Here is a 16475-nt window from a genome sequence, read left to right on the forward strand (position 1 = left end):
ATATGGGAGTAGAAAAGTTTTGTACAAACCTATAATGTAGAATTAGATGGTCTTGGCTCTCACTCATTCTGCCTCTATGTTGGTTATAAAGATCTTTGTAAAAAGTTCAAATAAAAAAAGATTACATAAAAAACCACAATGACCGTCTCAATGTCCCTAACACTCATGATTAATATAAGGCATAAATGGGGCAGAACTGAGCCGTATTTCAGTTGTAGCTGAAAGCAGGGGGCATTCCTAGAGGTGTAGCAGGCAGGACATTGAAGTACATTTTGTCTCGTCCCCCCCACGTGCATTTCAAGTGAGATCCACAATCCCAAAAATTGTAGGTGCAGACTGATTTTCCAGGGCAATTTCTAAAGCGGAGCAGTCTGAACCTATGTATGTGCATGGTGGACAGATGGGATCTATGGTGCAAACAGAAAACCTCCGCACATCTGCGGGTGTTACACATTTGTCAAATGCCTTTACTGTGTACATGGATAAAACTGGTAAATGATCTTCATTTCATCACTTTCATCAAACAGTGACACCATTTCCAATTAGTTACCATTGCTAAATATAGAAAAATAAGCCTTATAGTGCTTCCAGAGAAAACCAGTAGAAAAGACACACGTGTCATATACATATAAAGATCTAGGGCTGCCTCCACAATGTTCAGCACCCATCCGGGGAGTGCAAACACCTACAATAAATCATAGCATTACAGTGAAAATGTATCTTTATATCATCATCATTTATTTATATACCGCCACTAATTCCGCAGCGCTGTACAGAGAACTCACATCAGTCCCTGCCCCATTGGGGCTTACAGTCTAAATTCCCTAACATACACACACATACACACACATAGACAGACAGACAGACACACACACAAAGACTAGGGTTAATTTGATAGCAGCCAATTAACCAGTATAACTAGTATATTTTTGGAGTGTGGGAGGAAACCGGAGCACCCGAAGGAAACCCACGCAAACACGTGGAGAACATACAAACTCCACCCCAGTGCTGTAAGGCAGAAGTGCTAACCACTAAGCCACTGTGCTACCCTATAACCAGGTGAAATGGCTGCGTAACAAAAAGTATAGTAATTCTAGCTTATCTAATATCCAGAGGTAAGAATCCCACGACCTTCAATCCAAGGTCAGGATCTAAAACCATGTTCTCCCACTGGAGGAACAGCCCAGCAAAGATCTCAGATGTCTCCCTCTTGCACACACTCACCCCAAACCACTGGCTACTCTATCCAGAGTCTCAGGTACCCCGCATTATCATAGTTGTTTTTATAAATCCGGAAGTTGCATTAAACCAATCAATGACGTGTTTTCTACATCAGTAGCAAGTAATACCCATTGACATCTAGAACGTTTCAAGGCTCAGTGCATTCCCTGTGTATCATGTGTCAGCTTTGATTAAGTGATTATCTGATTATTGTGTGTGATTCAACCTTAAATATGGGACTCAGTTGTTATTGAAATATTTTATTTACAGCAATTATCAACCCCAAACAGCCAAAGGAAACTCCAAAAAGCTTCAGTTTTGATTATTCCTACTGGTCCCATACTTCGGTGAGTAGCATTAACAGCAAATACTTCAGTACAAAATAATATGAAACTGTTCTTGCAGCAAAAAGATAAATGGTAAGGGTTTAAAGGCAGTTAGGACAGGGGAAATTGTTTTTTTCTTACAAATACATTTATTTGCAAGGACACACAGGTCAAACACAATGTAACCTGCAATGAAACTGACAGCATTATAAATTACATTACAAGGAATAACAGTGAGCAAAAAGGAAATAAACCATTAAAATGGAATACAGCAGATGTGATAAAGCCTTGTGGCTTTTCAAAATGTTCTCACTCATTCCCCAAAGAATAGCAAAAAAGATAGAATAGAAAAATGAAAAACTAGCGAATAGTTTTGACTGCAGCAATACAGTTCTATTGACGACAACAAGTCTTGTGTTTGGAAAGTAATAAAGACAAAATATACCAGTGGCAGATACACTGAATGGATAGGTAAGATGTGAACCAGAAAAGTACTTTGTCATGAAGGTCAATGGATGGAATGTTGTGCAGGAGAATAGGGATAACAATGGTGTCAATAGTGGTAAATCCAGGAGGCTGGGTATGGGGAAGTGACCCTTAGGCCTTGTTGTAAGTAGATAAGTGATTACTTTTGTGTGGGAAGTCTCAGTGTAATGTTGGGAGTGTAAGTTCAAGTATAAAGAGTGGAAAAAGTGTGATAAATGGTTGTAGAAAACTTGCACAAGTAGGTTGGAGGTAGGTTGGATGCAAAGGGGAAACGTGAACTAGGCTGGTAGTTGGAGAGAGAGGCGGTTAGTAGGATTGTGAGATAAACATGTGTTTAAAGGAGGATAGTAATGAAGCTAGTGGAGACATTGCAAAGAGATAAGTTGGAGATGGACATGCAGGGGTGAAGAGAGCATTTAGAGGGAATAGAATCAAGGGGGCATGTTTTGGGGTGAGAGGATGAGATCGGTGCAGAGACTTCATCCTCGGATTTGGGGGAGTCTAAAGGGGGATTGGGAAGTGCAGAAAAGGTGTGTGGGTTTGACATGAGGAGGTCTTGAGTTGTTGGGAGTTAGAAGTGTTGGTGGATATTAAAGAAATAAAGTAGGTTATCTTGGTAAGTGAACTGGCAGTGTTGTAGCATGAACTGGTACAGAAGGAAGTTGGTTTTGGAGTGATGTGTCCTTCAGTGCTACTCAGCAGTGTCCGAGCATTTGTGCATATAGCCGGTCTATTTCGAGTGCCATGGGTTTGGATCCCCTTAGACCAGTGTTTCTTACCTCCCGTCCTCACACTTCCCCAACAGCTCATGTTTTGAGGATTTCTACCTGTGGAACAAGGTGAGATAATTACTGACCCAGCCAAATAGATTAACTCACCTGTCCATGATTAAAGGACAACATCAGGTGTTGGGGAGGTGTGAGGACTGGAGTTAAGAACCATCGCCTTAGACTGTATGTGGTGATGGAAGCTGCTTCTGTCTAGTGTTGAAGAGTGTAGAAATAGGAGAGAGGAGTCGTTTTACTGATAATGAGAAGTGTATCGAGAGCATTTAGGTGTTGCTGTGTTTGTGGATTTAGGTGCAGGAGGGGGCATGCGGTAGGGTGATGCTGAATGAAAGGAGCTTGTGGTCGGAGAGCAGGACAGCTGAGTTAGAGAAACTAGAGATGGAGCAGAAGCAGGAGAAGACGAATTTCCACCACAGTGGGCTGGAGATGATGTCCCCTGTGAGACCAAAGGAGGAACTATGTGAAATAAGTTTTGTGGTGGCAGAGATAGTGTGGTTGTCAGTAAGAATGTTGATGTTGAAAGTAGGTAGGAAATATGTGAGTCAAGCAGCAAGTGTCAATGAATTGGGAGAAGGAAACTGGGGGTGTGATACATGTTAGCACCATGAAGGTGGAGCAGAGAGTAAACGGATGGTGTGGAGAGGGGATGGTTCTGGAGTATGACTCAAACAGTGCAGCGTGGAGAAGGTAGGATGCCTATTCTGCCACCATGGTTGATATTGCCAATTTTTGTAAATATAGTGTTCACTAAATAAATCAGAAAAAAATATTCTGATTTGCCTTTGGATATTGGGGCAACATTTTTATCCGCTGATAAAACTATGGGAGGGGACAGTTTGTTGAAATTTTTTAAGGGTCTTCAGTTGTCTAACAGCATATGAATTAGGACCAGAGAGATGCAATACTTTGCCATGTCATGTAATAAGTGCACAACTTAGTACCAAAGCTTTTAACTCTCTGTCATTAAAAACACTCTGTCCTAGAGTAAATCATTTTTGGAAGAAAGACTAATAGCATAATTTACCTTGTTTCATAGTCATTGAGAATTTTAAACTGCATTTCCTCTAAGGAGATGGAGAGGTAATTTGCTGCAATTCCAGTAAGCATTTCTGGAGCTCTCAGGTTAGGATTTGATTCTCTGCCATCTCTCAATGGTGGGCCACAAGAGGGCCTGAGATTCAGGCTTGTGCTTAAGAAGGAACGGATACAGTTACATATTACATTTTTGCAAAGTTGTCATAGAACTCAGAATGTTCTTCAAGGAATTGTTTTACTGTGCAGGATGAGGACAGTCAGTTCGCCGGTCAGCAACAAGTGTACCGTGACATCGGGGAGGAGATGTTGCTTCATGCTTTTGAGGGCTACAACGTGTGCATTTTTGCCTATGGACAGACTGGAGCTGGTAAATCGTACACCATGATGGGCAAGCAGGAACCAAGCCAGCAAGGCATCATACCACAGGTAACAACACCAACAGGTTTCTGTGCATTTCTGTGTTTTATTAACAGAATAATGTCTACACTGGGATAAAGGAGGTAATTTACAAAATGCACCCAAGATACACTTCAAATCACCCTTGGTTTGAGGCCCGGGACACATAGAGGTGCCCACCTCCTTTCTGCACTTGGGAGCAGCCTGTAAGCTAAAAATGTGCCTTGATGTGCAGTTAAGAGGTAAAAAGATTTTGCAGGTGTACAGTGCACTGCTTAAAACAATATATTTTATAAATAACCGGTGATGGTGCCTCCATGGGTGGGAGTATAGCATGCACAAAATACATTGTGACCTCCACTCCCAAAGGCTACAAACTCAGTGCTGAAATGCACTGGAGTTATTCCTGACCCCCCTGGGCTGTGTGGGGGCAGGGTAATGAACAACTTCAACTGTATTAATCCATTGTAGTCCAAATGGCAAAATACAATTTTCTTTTCTTCTTTCTTCTTCCATCATTTAAATTTCAAATGACCCACCTGTACAGTCCAACTGTTGGGCGCAAAATGACCACAACCAGATTTCCTTGGATTCCCAATCACCAGCAGCCAAAGTGGCCAGCATGGGTAAACGCTTTTGATTGGTTAGTGGTGAAGGGAAGTCCTGGTTCCTCCAGGCTGTAGTCATTTTGCATCAGTCAATTGTAGTTTGTGGGTTGGCCTGAATCTTTCAGTTTTTTTCCGCATTTGGTTTACAGATCAAGAAACAAGCTTGTTTTTTTTTTCATTTTGCATTTTGTATTTGCCATGCTGACGGTATAGTTGTTTCTTTTGATACCATTGGGTGCAACACAAAGCTGCTATGTATGCTACTATTTACATAAGCACAATAGTGCTGTGTCGTATTCCAGAGCAATAAAATAAACCCAACTTCTCCTGATTATATACATACACTAGATGCCTGACTTAAACAAAGGTGAGCAAATAGAAGCAATGTCTTTACTACAAGTTGTAGGAAGGTGTGTACACGTCACATTGTGTACATGTGCAGATCACTTTTCAAGGAAAAGTCGGATACAAAGATTTCTACATAACAGATTTCTACCCGTACATGTTTATTTTTTTGTAAGTATGTTTACTACTGACATTGTCTCTTAGTTACTTGTTCTTTGTGACATTTAGCAATGGCAAAGGATGTTATATAAAACTCTGACTGATACAGCAGATGTAAGAAATGTTAGTAGTATAGCAGCACCCCTAAGCCAAAATAATTACCAAATACTCCTCCGCCTTGCTTACCACCAGCCCTGGCCACGGCACCCCTGTGAGATCGCTGCGGCACCCCAAGGAGCCGCGGTGCACAGTATGGGAACCACTGTATTAATGTATTCCAGTGTGACTTTGGTGGTACGCCCTGTATCTGATCAGCCAGTCTAATACACTGTCAGAATATTCATGGCCTGGTGCAGCTGTGACGTATATATATGTATTAATGTATTACAGTGTGACTTTGGTGGTAAGCCCTGTATCTGATCAGCCAGTCTAATACACTGTCAGAATATTCATGGCCTGGTGCAGCTGTGACGTATATATATGTATTAATGTATTCCAGTGTGACTTTGGTGGTAAGCCCTGTATCTGATCAGCCAGTCTAATACACTGTCAGAATATTCATGGCCTGGTGCAGCTGTGACGTATATATATGTATTAATGTATTCCAGTGTGACTTTGGTGGTACGCCCTGTATCTGATCAGCCAGTCTAATACACTGTCAGAATATTCATGGCCTGGTGCAGCTGTGACGTATATATATGTATTAATGTATTCCAGTGTGACTTTGGTGGTAAGCCCTGTATCTGATCAGTCAGTCTAATACACTGTCAGAATATTCATGGCCTGGTGCAGCTGTGACGTATATATATGTATTAATGTATTACAGTGTGACTTTGGTGGTAAGCCCTGTATCTGATCAGTCAGTGTAATACACTGTCAGAATATTCATGGCCTGGTGCAGCTGGGACTTATATATACTTATTAGTTATAACATTACTACTTTGTGATTACATCCATCTATTACACAGGAAGTGAACTGAATGTTTAATATAAATGCTGAACAATTTGGAATACACTTTGCTATAATAGTATAGATTTACCATTTGTCTAAATTGAAATATAGTTGATCATTATAATTTGTTTCACTAGAAGAGTGTAGATAGTTGAATTATATGTATGTTTTATTCTGATATTATAGTAAAGAGTAGAGAGATTTAGTCACAGAAAGAGCCTCATATATAAGCAATATTGACAACTCCAGGGGAATAAAGTACATACTGTGCAAAATATACATCTTCATATCACAAGACTATATCAAATATAACGATGAATATATATATATATATTTCAACTATATATTGCAACAAATTAAAAACATCATTTTGCTGGAGATTTCCATTAACTGCTATTTACTGGAAACACAGGGTCATTTAAGGTGATTGTCATGAAGTCATGTTAGCATGATCCACCAGACCTCAATGTGATATAAAACCCTGATGTCTGGTCAGTGTATTCAGCCAGCATTTCATTTCTAGTCTGTTTATATTACATTGACCCTGTCACACTCCTGATTCTATAGCATTCATTTCCTCTCATTATTTTAATGACACCACAGGAAAAAAACTGAATGTACTGTGCTGTATGTGTGGGAAGCATTAATAAACAGACTTCACAAACAAATAAATATTTGTGATAAAACAGCTTTTCAGGGTTCAATATCTAAAGCCGATTACATTGCTGCTCTTATTCTGGTTAACCCCTCGCTATCTGAATTATTCATTGACTCCTCACAGTCTGTGAATTATTCAAGATGTACAGTAGTCTGTGTCAGTGAATTATTAATTAACCCTGCACTGTCTGCAAAGTGTTAACCCTTTTGTGGCCAGGACATTTATGTAAAGCCATAAACAGGGGCTGTCTGGTATATATTAACACTCAAGACTTGTCTCAGTAGCCTATTAGGAACATATTAAAGAACAAAATGCAGGTTGCCCAGTGATCCAGTCCGATGTAGCCCACCATGGGACTAGCCAGGGGGCAGATTCGTTCCTGCCCCCCAACCCGGCCAGCCCCTGGCCATAAATGTGGAATCTATTGGGATGGATAGCTGAAATGACATTTCTTGTCTCTTTGTGTTCTAGCTCTGTGAAGATCTCTTCTCCCGGATCAGCGACACAACCAATGACAACATGTCTTATTCTGTGGAGGTATGTGGTTGTTAATGGCTTTCAATAAGAATCCATGAGCTCTCTGGTAAATGGCTGTACTATATTCATGCAGATGGAGGAGTGTTTCCTATAAAGAACATGCATGTCTAAGGGTTGGGTGAAGAATCTTGTGGGGTCAGAATAGTTTAGCTGTGAAAAGGTTTGGGAAATCTGAGTTAATAACAAAAAAAAACCACTCCGTAACAAATGTTGTTTACAACAACAAAAATCTGCAATATCTATAAGAAAACAATAGAGAAAACTGAAGTGATTAGAATGTGGTTTTAGCTGAGTCTGGGTAAGTGTTCAAGTCAGCCTAGTGAGGAAACGTAACCAGTTATCTGTCAATTATGTTTTTGGTCAAAAAGTGCCAAGTGCATTCCTTCCAGCTTTTGCCGCAATTGTATATAAGACACTTTGAACTGATCCTTTTCTTATTTTCTTTTTATTCTTAATTGTTATATACAAGATGAAGAGTGTGTGCAGTAAAACAGTGGTCCTGGACAACAATAGTGTAAAAGAAAACAAAAATATGAATTATCGGGACACAGAATTAAAGGGGTGGTAGTTCATAATCTTAATAATAACGAAAATAATATTAAAGGTATCTAGCACTAATAATTAGATTTGAAACAAGCCTATCCTAGTCAATGATTCTTACCATATAATTACCCATTTGGAACCTTTAGTATATGAATACACAGAACCATTTCTTATTATGACCAATTTCCCAAATAATAACCTATACTTCTGTAATCTGAAATATATCTTTACTGCCCATATCATTGAGGATCCATTTACTCATTGCTGAACACTGATATGTTGTGCATGACAGCAACTGTTTGATACAATTTATGACCACTGTGACTTATTTCAGTAACAGAAAAAAGCATTATGTACTGTAAGGCTCGGTGCAGCTTAAACATTGGTGTTTACCTATAAATATAGTGTTGCAGAATGCAACTGCTTGCCAAGACTAACAAGGTTTTTTGACCTACCGTGTGGGACGTCCCCGCTTATACTTTATTTTGCTAATGAATATTTCAGTAAGATTTCTATTTGATCATCCATTAGGAGAATATAGATGAGACAATTTCTTCCGTTTGCCAAATTATTGATTTATCCTCTTGCGAGTTTTTTTTACATTATATCCTGCTTGTATCAAATACTAATGTGATGTTCTTCTTTGTTGCTAGTTTACAGACCTAAATACTCACACATTGCAATCTCCACATACATTGTACATATTATACACCTTTTGTTAGATACCTTTTAGCACTGTATTAAATCTTGTGTTTTATGTGATGTTTTGTGCATGTTTCCACATCCCTTTGGATAACTGCTTATGTTTACCTACCTCTGATATTTAGGTCAGTTATATGGAGATATACTGTGAGCGGGTCAGAGACCTTCTAAATCCAAAGAATAAGGGAAATCTTCGTGTCCGTGAGCACCCCCTACTGGGACCTTATGTGGAGGATTTGTCAAAACTGGCTGTTACCTCGTACGGTGATATTCAGGATCTCATGGACTCTGGTAACAAGGCCAGGTACTCTAATTGTATTTAGAATTTGTTGCTGTAGATAACATCCTAAGTTGCTTCTTGAGTTGTTTTCCTAACGGAGAAATCTTCTGGGACAATAAATTATACATGGTTCAGATGATATCTACATAATTTTCTCAAGACAAGCACCAAGTTCCATATCTCTCTGCTGTTTATGTGGATCAATGGGTCTCTATGCTGCAATATTCACTCCACAAAAGGAGTAGAATTTTGTATCAAAGGCCAAATTAGCAGAAATGTCCTGTCATGCAAATGTAGCCGAGCAGGATTTCCAAATTATCTTGTTAATTGCCACAGTTAACCCCAAAAAAGTTAATTGGGAGCTCAAAGCAATGAAAATGTTTGAAAGAAGATGCTATAATAGTCAGTAGCAAGTCATTTCATTTGATACAATGTATCTTCCGATATAAAGGATTGTTGTAAGACCAGGCTTGTCTAGACTAAGCAGTAGATTACAGCGCACAGAAATTGTGCAAAATTTTAGTAAAAGATACATATATCACTAAATCTGATGGACTGACTTGAAGTCATGTAAATAAAGTGAGGATGTCACTTTCCGCAAAGAGCTGCCCTACCACATCTCACCAAAACTGCTCTGCTAATCCCACCACAGTGCCCTATGGTCTGCCTGGAGAAGTGTAAGGGGAAGGAGCTATGTGTGAGTCTGTGGCCTGTTGTTAGATTGGCTGCCATGCATTGGGATTCTCACTCTACTACTTTGTAATCTTAAACAGAGGGCTTGAGACCTCTTAAGCGGACATCTCCTTTAATAACAACTTTACATAAAGCAGACTCAAAAATATGTTTGCTTCTCAGTGGACAGCCAGTCCCAGCTTTCCTTCCAGTGTTGCTACTTGTATTGATTGCCTCCTACAGTAAATGAGAACAGATGCACAGTAAGCAGTTCTGTGTTTGCTGATAGTAAATAAAATCCGATCTAATGCAACATTTGTGGGATTGAAAGCAATGCCTGAAACGAAATCTGCTTTATCACATCAGTGGATTTCAGTATGACAGCTGTAGACAGGGTTCTGATGGAGGTAATCAGAAATAGAACCAGAACATTCTGATTCCACGGGTGATTAGAGCAGTGTAAACACAAAAGTACTGGATGTGTTTTACCACCAGCCAGAATCCTTTAGGAGCTTTATTTTGTTGCTCTGCTCATAATACAGACTTGATTAACCTATTGACACTAGAAACATTGACCTCTTTGATATTCGTGAAGCAGTTTTCCTAATTATACCATTTAAAAACTGGATGTCAGTCTAATTAATTCCAAATGTTTACTTAAATTGCTGCTTAGCCTCACAAAGAGTTTAGCACACAGTGCACATACTGTATCACATAATGTGTGACTGACATTTTTGAGACACAATTGTACTGTTTCATTAAATACCATTATGTTACACATTGTGCCACTGCAAAATTATATTGTCAATTTCAATTCATGATTTTCCTAAATGGCCCCCAGCTCATTATCCCAGAACCCGCTTAATTCACCATTAATTATATAAACATTATATTATATTAACTGCCATATTTGGGAGCTAGGCCTGGAATAAGTGTATCCACAGAGATCTATTGAATGTGCCTTGTAATGTGATTCTCAGCCTTGCCCTTTTTTTAACAGTAAAGTTTAAGAACTGGCTACCAGGCTTCAGGGTTATGTCTAATTCACTTGAAATGTGGTCTTAATGCAGATGAAGAACTTCAAATCCAAATATAAAAGGCAAATTCTTACCATAAACTTAGATTACACATCATTGTAGTGCTCGCTAAATAAGGAACGTGATGCAAAAGGCACAAGTAAAGCAATAGAAAAAGTACATTTCTCCTAGGTACAGGTCTTTTTACTCTGCAGAGCATCTCATAGTTAGAAACTGGTAACAACTTAGAACTGGATTCATTGTGACCACTTACACTGTGACCACCTGCAGTTTCTTTAGATAATCCCTTACAATAAAGACTCCTATAGATGATCTTCTTGGCAGAATTTGATCACTCCACGTTCCTATGTGAAAACCAACGTACCAGTCTAGATTTGCGCCCGTGCCCACTGTAATGCCTGTTTATCTCCACACAGGACTGTCGCTGCCACAAACATGAATGAAACAAGCAGTCGCTCCCATGCTGTGTTTAACATCATCTTCACCCAACGCAGGCACGATAATGACACCCAGAACACCACAGAGAAGGTGAGAACCAACAAACGTTACACCTACAAGTGCAGAGAGTCATGCCGGAGCCAAGCATGTTTTTATTCACCCCCAGGAGTGACAAGTTACATTATTAGTGATTACAGATTTTACATTATCGGATTCATATGCAGAGATTTAAGTCAATATAACTACAATGGAAGCAAAGTGCATCCAATGTTGTTACTGGAGCTCTCTCTTGTGCATCCAATGTTGTTACTGGAGCTCTCTCTCTCGTGGATCTCATAGGGCAATTCTCTTGCATTGGAACATTGACTTACATCTATTTTTCTGGAATTTAGATTTCTGATGAACATGCAGAACAAAAATAGATTCTTGCAACTGGTTTGCTGTATAGCACTGTTCATTGCTGGTTATCTTAGTGCTAATCAATCTAAGCTACTGACGCAGTAAATGTCAGCAGACAGTCATTATATGAATCATTCAATAGTCTGAGAAAAATGAGGCTACAAGCTGAATCAAATTTGGTAATTAAATAAAATGATTGGATACAATATATTGAGTCACTTGTATCTATCCTTTTGTCTGATTTTATTTCCTCTTCCTCTTCTTACCAAGCACTTGTAATTTCTGCCTGTGCCTCTTCAGGGGCCTGATTCATTAAGGATCTTAACTCAAAAAAAATCTTATTTCAGTCTCCTGGACAAAACCATGTTACAATGCAGGGGTGCAAATTAGTATTCTGTTTTGCACATAAGTTAAATACTGACTGTTTTTTCATGTAACACACAAATACTTGATAGCTTATTTGTACACTGAGATCCTTAATGAATCAGGCCCCAGGTTCCTTTCTCTCTGTATTTCATAAATGTCCTTTTTGTCACTTTCTATAATATTATAACTCTGCAGTTCAACCAGATTCTTTATCTGTCTACCTTACATTAATCCTTTCCCTTACTTAACCTGCTTGCATAGTTCTCCCCCCCCTTCCCCAACCAGCACAGAAGATGGGTCAGTATATCAGTGATTGTGTTTGGCAGCAGGATGTTAGTGTGGTCTAAATATCTAGGTGCTAACAATGTAAGCAGATTTTACAATGCTCTGCTGGAACTTTTGTCTACACTACCTCAACATGGTTTCTTCTCTCCAGGGAATCAGAGGGTTCCTCTAAGTCAAGATAGATTGACTTGTAACCAGCACCATCAGTGATTCCTCTCATTTAGGGCTAAGTACACACTGGAAGTTTTTCAGCCAACCATCGGGTCAATCAGACGATATACGACCGTTTGGTCAGATATCATGTTAGTGTGTATACTGAGAGGATGAACGTCAGTCGTCCCAAAGTACCGATTGTCCTTCATTTGGTTGGTCGGCATATTTGATAATCTCGTTCCAATCACCTGCCGATCCTGCAGTGTGTATGCACTCATGTTCACGATCTCCATAGAGGTTACACAGTCATGGTTTTTTCAGCCGATGCCGGCAAAGAACATGTCCTGGTGACTAAATGTAGAGAGTACTGTAGATGGAATAGTTTGTTTGTTCCGAGACTGAATATTTAGTTTCAGTCACAGAAGCGAACAAAATTTGTTATGACATGTGGATAGCTATAACAAGGCAGTTAATCAGTGTAACAGGAATGAATGAATGAGTAACTATTGTGCTGTCATTCTCTAAACAACTATAGGACCAGATGAAGAGCACAGATCTGAAGATAAATCATGTGTATTGTGTATGCATGAATTGACCGACCAGTCAGACCTTCAGTCGTAGGTGCAAACGTTCTAGATAACAGATTGGTCTGAAAATTCTCCAGTGTGTGTCCATAGCTTGAGGACTTGATTTAGAGTTGCACAAACACAGAAGAAACAGGCTTGATTTAGAGTTTGACACAAGTCCATTTGTTCCATGTAAAAATATGAGTTTCATGTATCTTAACCAGAGTTTATGCGCTTGGAGAGACCAGTCAGGGGCATTCACCACATGTTCAGTACAGTATGGGCATAGTGACACGAGTCACCATGACACGAGCTTAGGTCTGCTTTGTGGTGTGCTGGACTCAGATAAAGTGCTTCGTCCAAGGTAAATTTGCAAGGATTTTATGGAAAAATGTATATTTTTTTCTTTCCCATAGGTTAGTAAAATCAGTCTTGTGGACCTTGCTGGAAGTGAAAGAGCGGATTCTACTGGGGCTAAAGGAACAAGATTAAAGGTAAGATTTCTTTTCATTATCCATCTTGTTCAACATTGGCCTTGAAAATGATTCATTAGTTTAGTCTTTTTCAAAAGTAAATAATTATTATTTTGTTTGCACTACTGAGTATTTAACCCTTACAACTAAAATGTTCGCAGAACAACCATTTATTATTACTTCCTCCCACATTAGTCACTATCGTAAGAGAAGTCTAAGAGTGTATAATTTAGTGGAGGAAGCTGACCAGACTGGGATAATGAAGTGGGTATGATCACTGTGGTCAGTAACAAAGACCATGTTCTTCATGAGAACCCTACAAGCATGCTTCACTTTCAAATACATAGGGAAAAGTTTTTCTTTTTGTCACTGAAAATGATATAATTGTTTATCACAGTTGGCAGTTTTAGAGTTTAGATTTAGTTTTAGAGTTTAGATTTTTCTTTACTTCTTTTTTCTCTGTTCTCTCACTTTCCACATACAGGAAGGAGCAAACATCAATAAGTCTCTCACAACACTGGGGAAAGTTATATCTGCTCTTGCTGAAATGGTGAGTTTATCTTTATAGTATTCCAGACACTTACATACAACCCCAAACTCTAAATGTAGCATGTCCATGATTGTTGAACTACAACATTCTCTATCATCATCATCATCATCATTGTCATCATCATCATCATCGTAGTTAAGGCATGGTTCATCCCAGAAGCCACTGGAATGAACCATGCCACTACTTGGAAGAAAGTGTATGATACATTTAAGATGTAAGTATTATATGTATCGGTCCGTTCTGTATTTTTAATAAAACAAGTCCATAAATAGGAAGACTGTGAATTATATTATACCTCCAGACCACACTATATTACAAGCCACAGCTGGCACAGCCTACTGATACTTTTATCTGATGTGTTTCCTCTCTGTTTCTCACAGGACTCCGGAACCAACAAGGTGGGATTACTAGTTTATTGCAGAGCAATAAACACATAGCAAATTGAGAAGAAAATAAATCTTAATAATTGGAGATGCCTGTTAAAAACACATGCAACCAGGGTTTTTAAGGAGTGCAATTTAAATGTCATTAATCAGAAGTTTATGTTACCTTGCATGAGACATTTTACTGCCCGAGGAATCAGTTGATCTGGTAACACATATACTGTGTCAGTGGGAAAGTATAGGGAAGCTGCACTTAGTTTGGATGCTACACGGAGGCTTGAATACCATATTCATGAAGGTCAGGGAACTTCACATATGGTTACACAGCTCACTTTGCTCTTACACAAGTGTTGTGAATGGGAAATGATGTGTCAAATGATGTGTAAAACTCATTAGAGAAGTAATGAAGCAATGATGAGAATAATGGTGTTTTATGGCAGATGTCTGTGAACTAAACAGTAGAGGGTGACATAGAAATATGTGAGAGGGGGTTATACAGTATATATATTATAGACATTTCATACCCGATGTTGCATCGACTGCAGAATAAGAAAAAGAAGAAGACCGATTTCGTTCCGTACAGAGATTCTGTACTCACCTGGCTTCTGAGAGAGAACTTGGGTAAGTGGATGGTTTATACTACTAGTACTGAGTAAATAATAAATGATAACTAATAACTAATAATAGTTATAGATAACTAATAATAACTTCCTATGAGCTTTACTATATTTACATCAAGAAAAATGCTGAGGAGAAACCACTTTATATGCTAATGTCTGTCTATATGACGGTGTTTGTAAGGGTCGGTTATGTTTATATGCCCAGCTTATCACCACCTAATGACTTAAATACACTTTTTTCACTCCAGGGATTTTATGGTGATTAAGTATTGGGTCAAATTTCATATTCTATACAACAGTATTCATTTTAGAGTTCGTTATGAATGTAGAGTAAATGAACACGCTCATAAACAGCTGTACTGTCATTGTGACCTAAAGTGATTAAACTTGTTAGAAGACTAAGCTCCATTCATTCCATTTTCTATGGTGGTACAATCTTCAAGTTCCTCTTTTGCTTCAAGAATCTTGTGGGGTTCATGTAAACTGCACTTTTATACTTCTATTCATGCCCACAATGCACCGGTTACGTTTGCGGTCATATGTAGACTGAGATCTTGCGCTTACGGCTGTTTGTGACCCCTTACGATTGAAGAGGCAGAACGGGGCAAGGAGGGGTTATGTAAGGGCGTGTTTGAGCAAGTGCGACATATGTAGACTGACTCAGACACATGATCACTGGTGTAAATTGCGAACTGATAATGATGACCATCAGCATAGATGCGCCTGACTCAAAATATAAGATGTGTTTTGTTCTGGGATGCAATATCAGTCTGCGTTTCAGACGGAAACGGCATCCTACTCTACATGCAGACCTGTATTTGTAAATTCAGCATTTGTGGACTGAATGGAGCTGGTCAATTCATTCTACTGTCTGGTGTGCATTAGGACTAGGAATACCTAAGACCAAATTGTACATAGTGAACATGCAGAATGTCATGGGCAAATGAGGAACAAGTTTGTATTCATCCCTAGAATTTGTTCTTGTTTTTGTTATTTCTCTTGTAGTTGTAGTTACTCACTGCAGTGTATTTCAATGTTCTTGCAATGGTTATTTAACATATATCTGTGAAACCTGTAATTTGAATTTAATTCCTTGTATGGAGATAAAACCCATTACTACTGATTTTTTTCCTGTCCTCACATTATTAAAAGTTGTTTTATTTGAGGCCTTGTGTTACAGGAGGAAACTCTCGCACTGCAATGGTTGCTGCTTTGAGCCCTGCGGATATTAACTATGATGAGACACTCAGCACCCTGCGGTGAGATATTGTATCTACTGTACACTTCTCAGGCAAATAAGTACAAGCTAAACTTATTCCAATCAAGACAGATTGTGTGTGTGTGTGTGTGTGTTGTGTGTCCATGTGGGTGCGTGTGTGTGTGTGTGTGTGTGTGCGTTGTGTGTGTGTGTGTGTTGTGTGTCCATGTGGGTGCGTACATGTGTAGGGTAATGGTTTCCAGACCAATAAATCATACTTGCCAACTCTCCCAGAATGT

General features: G+C 39.0%; 1 protein-coding gene across 17 annotated transcripts in view; it reads left to right on the forward strand.

The window, feature by feature from the left end:
- KIF1A (kinesin family member 1A) overlaps positions 1-16475 on the forward strand; it is a 137121-nt gene that overhangs the window by 50028 nt on the left and 70618 nt on the right. For all 17 annotated transcript variants that reach the window (XM_075201804.1, XM_075201805.1, XM_075201807.1 and 14 more), the window contains exons 3-12: positions 1492-1568; positions 4103-4282; positions 7446-7511; positions 8882-9060; positions 11162-11273; positions 13369-13446; positions 13910-13975; positions 14356-14373; positions 14904-14979; positions 16159-16237. In XM_075201804.1, the coding sequence (XP_075057905.1) occupies positions 1492-1568; positions 4103-4282; positions 7446-7511; positions 8882-9060; positions 11162-11273; positions 13369-13446; positions 13910-13975; positions 14356-14373; positions 14904-14979; positions 16159-16237 (931 nt within the window). The remainder of the gene's footprint in view (positions 1-1491; positions 1569-4102; positions 4283-7445; positions 7512-8881; positions 9061-11161; positions 11274-13368; positions 13447-13909; positions 13976-14355; positions 14374-14903; positions 14980-16158; positions 16238-16475) is intronic.

The sequence above is a fragment of the Mixophyes fleayi genome, chromosome 3 (genome assembly GCF_038048845.1).
Source record: "Mixophyes fleayi isolate aMixFle1 chromosome 3, aMixFle1.hap1, whole genome shotgun sequence".
In the NCBI taxonomy this organism is placed as follows: Eukaryota; Metazoa; Chordata; class Amphibia; order Anura; family Limnodynastidae; genus Mixophyes; species Mixophyes fleayi.